The 3,586-nt window shown below is 52.3% G+C and overlaps 1 protein-coding gene across 1 annotated transcript in view; it reads right to left on the reverse strand.

Moving 5' to 3' along the window:
• GPI (glucose-6-phosphate isomerase) overlaps positions 1-3,586 on the reverse strand; it is a 21,592-nt gene that overhangs the window by 3,428 nt on the left and 14,578 nt on the right. The window contains exons 10-14 of the mRNA XM_011371840.2: positions 2,336-2,396; positions 1,911-1,954; positions 1,647-1,799; positions 495-624; positions 287-363 (exon numbers count right to left, since the gene is read on the reverse strand). Coding sequence (XP_011370142.1) covers positions 287-363; positions 495-624; positions 1,647-1,799; positions 1,911-1,954; positions 2,336-2,396 — 465 coding nt within the window. The remainder of the gene's footprint in view (positions 1-286; positions 364-494; positions 625-1,646; positions 1,800-1,910; positions 1,955-2,335; positions 2,397-3,586) is intronic.

Here is a 3,586-nt window from a genome sequence, read left to right on the forward strand (position 1 = left end):
TGAGCCAGGGTGGCTTCTAGAAGCTGAGAATAAACCCCAGCTGACAGCCAGCAAGGAAACTAGACCTTGGTCCCAACCTGAGCAGAGATCCAGCAGAACCTGCTGGACTTTAGACCCACAGAAACGAAGATAATAAATGGGTGTTGTTTTAAGCCATTAAGTTTACAGTAATTTGTTATAGCAGGAATAGAAACCTAATCTGCCAAACAACGCATCAGGTTTTAAGAGGTCTGGGTATAATGTGAACCTAAGAAAGTGTGAGGAGGGTCTGGACAGGGGTTCTTACCTTGTGATGCAAACCATTCCTTATAGGGTGCTGAGTCTGGACTGGGATTAGGAAGTCACAGGGTATCATCTTGGTGCCTGTGAAGAACACTATGGTCACCCAGGCGTCTACCCCAGCCCATAGCCACCATACGGCCTAATAAGAAGTCTCTGCTGGTGGGCCCTCTCCCTCCCCAGCAGTACCCGTGCCCAGGCCAGATGGACCGTACCTTGGTGGATGAGCTGGTAGAACGCATGCTGGCCATTGGTCCCTGGCTCCCCCCACACAATGGGCCCTGTCTGGTGGTTCACACGGGTGCCGGACTTGGTGATGTACTTCCCATTGGACTCCATGTCACCCTGGAATGGGGATGGAAACACAGCCCTCTATCTGCAAGTCTCGCTTCTATGCCCAAATCCTGCCTGGGGGGCATCAGGCATACCTGCCCTGTCCTGGCCCTGTGAGATGTCCATAGGCATGACCCTTTTACCTCCCCTCACCTGTAAGGACACAGGCTCACGAGCTTTCTAGCTTCAATCACTCTGCAGGAAGGACCCATGACCAGGAGAAGGTGGGTATGAAGGTCCCAGAAGGACCTCCTTAAGAGTAGAAATTGGCCACAAAATCTTCAACTCATTTCTTAAGAGAGAAGCCGGATGGCATCCAGAGTGGACAGCCTTTGAGGGCTGTCACCTCAACTAGATGTTGGGCCTTGGGGCACATTTGCCCTTCCTTCGACCACAGGATTCACCTCCAGGTGTTGGTGAAAATCTGTCATCCTGCCCAAAGGCTGCAGGGTAAAGACTGGGTTTGTGCTAAACAAAAGCAGGGACAGATATGCAAGTGCTGCCCAGAGCAGAATCTGGACGAGGAGGAGGGGCTCTGGGGGCTCCGGAAATTCCAGGGGTGGGCAGAGAGCTGTGCGTAGCCCAAAGAGGCACCACAGACTAGGTGTGAACTTGCTTTTCTGGAGGGACAAAGCAAGGGACACTGACTATGAACTTGCTTTCCTGGCAGTATACAAGCCATAGGAGTCCCAACCTGTGGCCCATCCCTATTGCAGGCACACAGAGTGACGTTCAAGGAAGAAAAGACCCAGCTGAGAAACATGCCCTGAGCCAAGCCAGGGCCTGACTGGCCAGAGGACCATGATAACTAGTCAAATTCCCATGGTAGTCAAACTCAGCTGACACTCTGCTTGAATAGACTCTGGATGCAAAGATTCACTGTGAGATGAGGAGCAGAGGTGGGCCTCGGTTATGCCCAAGGATAATGGGGAAAGGGCCCCTGGAGGGGCAGGAACCTGGGCACCTGGACTCGCAGGGCTCCCAGGTCCTCCACAGGCCCCATTGACCCCAAGGCCTGGCCTGGCATCTGGTACCTGCTGGAAATAGGCAGCAAAGCGGTGCATGTACTGGTCATAGGGCAGCATGGCGTGCGTCTCACACCCAAAGCAGTTGATGTACCAGATACCCAGCAAAGCCAGTAGGACGGGGGCATTCTTCTCCAGGGGCGTCGTGCGGAAGTGCTGGTCCTGAAATGAGAACAGGGTGAGCAGCTGCTAGGGAGGGAGAGAGGGAGGGAGCTGGACTAACCACACATCTCTGGCCAGCACTTGTCAGAGAACACAAACCTCAGCACTTACCATCCAATGAGCCCCCGAGAGCAGCTGCTCGAAGTTGTCAAATCCTGCAACACAAAAGCACAGCATCAACATAAATGGTCATGCCCTATGCCCTTCTGGAACCAGGGAAAAGCTAGATGTAGAGCCAGAAATAGGACCTGGGAGGACTGGGGCCTGCAGAAAGCCTCTCTAATGAGTTAGCTCTATGTGCAAAAGTGGATCTAACTCGGCCTCACATGGGAAACAAACAGGACTGCAGTTGTGAAGGGTAAAGAGAAAGGCCAACCTGTAAGCCCCAAAGAAAAGGCAGGCCTTCCCTCCTGACCTAAAAAAAATGTTCCAGCCAAGGGCAAAGAGGCCTGTGGTGACAGGAAGGGACTCAGGGACGAGACCCTTTCCCAATTGTAGACCTTCACCATTGTCTCCCAAAACAGAAGTACACTCACCCACGTGCAGGGCAATAGAGAGTCCAATGGCTGACCACAGCGAGTAGCGTCCTCCTACCCACTAAGAGAGATAGGAAAAGGTGCTGAGGAAAAGTTGGCATACCCTCCCCTCTCCCTCCTGCCACAAAACTTGCCCATTGAAAGCAATGCTGTTCCACAGGTGCAGCTCAGAGGGCCTGGGTCCAACCCACCTCTGAGAAGCAAGACAGTAGGCCAGGTGCTGGCAACTCTTTGGGGTGACCCACAGGGCAGACTATAACAGAGTCGCAAGACAACCAGAGGCTTTACCATGGCTGGCCCTGTCTCCTCAAACACCAGAAGACCCAGTGCTTCATACTGTGCCAGGTCCAGCCTTCTCAGACACTGACAGTCCCAGCGCCTCATACCTATGCCCGGCCTCCTCAGACACTGACGGACCCAGTAGCTCATACCTGTGTCAAATCTGGCTTCCTCAGATGTCAACAGACCCGGCGCCACATACCTATGCCAGGCCTAGCCTCCTCAGACAGCAAGAGCTAGCACCTCATACCTGTGCCAAATCCCATTTCCTCAAGACATCAACAGACCCAGTGTCTCATACCTGTGTACAGCCTCTTTGAACACTGACAGATCCAGCATCTCATATCTGTGCCATGCCCTCCTCAGACTTACAGGTCCAGCACCTCATACCTGTGCCCGCGCACACTTCCTTGAACAATGAAAGACCCATATCTCCTACCTGGCCTTGGCCCCGTCTCCTCCAATACTGACAGACCCAATGCCTCATATCTGGTCCTGGCCTTGCCCCTTCTGACACTGTCAGATCCAGCACCTCATATCTGGGCCCATTCCCGACCCCTCAGGCTGTACTGACTGACCCAGTACCTCATACTTCTGCCTAGCCCACCTACTGGGACACTGACCGGTCCAGTGGCTCATACCTGGGCTTCACTGATCTTCTAAGCCTCAGCCCCAAGACACACTGAGGCCTCTCATTCACACTGTGCCTTTTCATGCCACATTGCAGATTCTACTTTGTATCATCAGAAACCTCAGAACTCCATTCAAATCTTCCTAAATATTTATGGAGCACCTACCACGTTCTTATTCTTAGCACAGGCAATGGAAACAGTTCATGGGAGAGAAAGAGGTACATGAAACAATCATGCCAATAAATGTGAAAAAGAGATATAAGAACTTGGGAGAAAAGAAATATGGTACTGAAACCAATTATAAAAGAAATCTGAGGTGTGCTTGAGCCTAGATTTGAAG

This window comes from Pteropus vampyrus, unplaced genomic scaffold (genome assembly GCF_000151845.1).
Source record: "Pteropus vampyrus isolate Shadow unplaced genomic scaffold, Pvam_2.0 Scaffold196, whole genome shotgun sequence".
Lineage (NCBI taxonomy): Eukaryota > Metazoa > Chordata > Mammalia > Chiroptera > Pteropodidae > Pteropus > Pteropus vampyrus.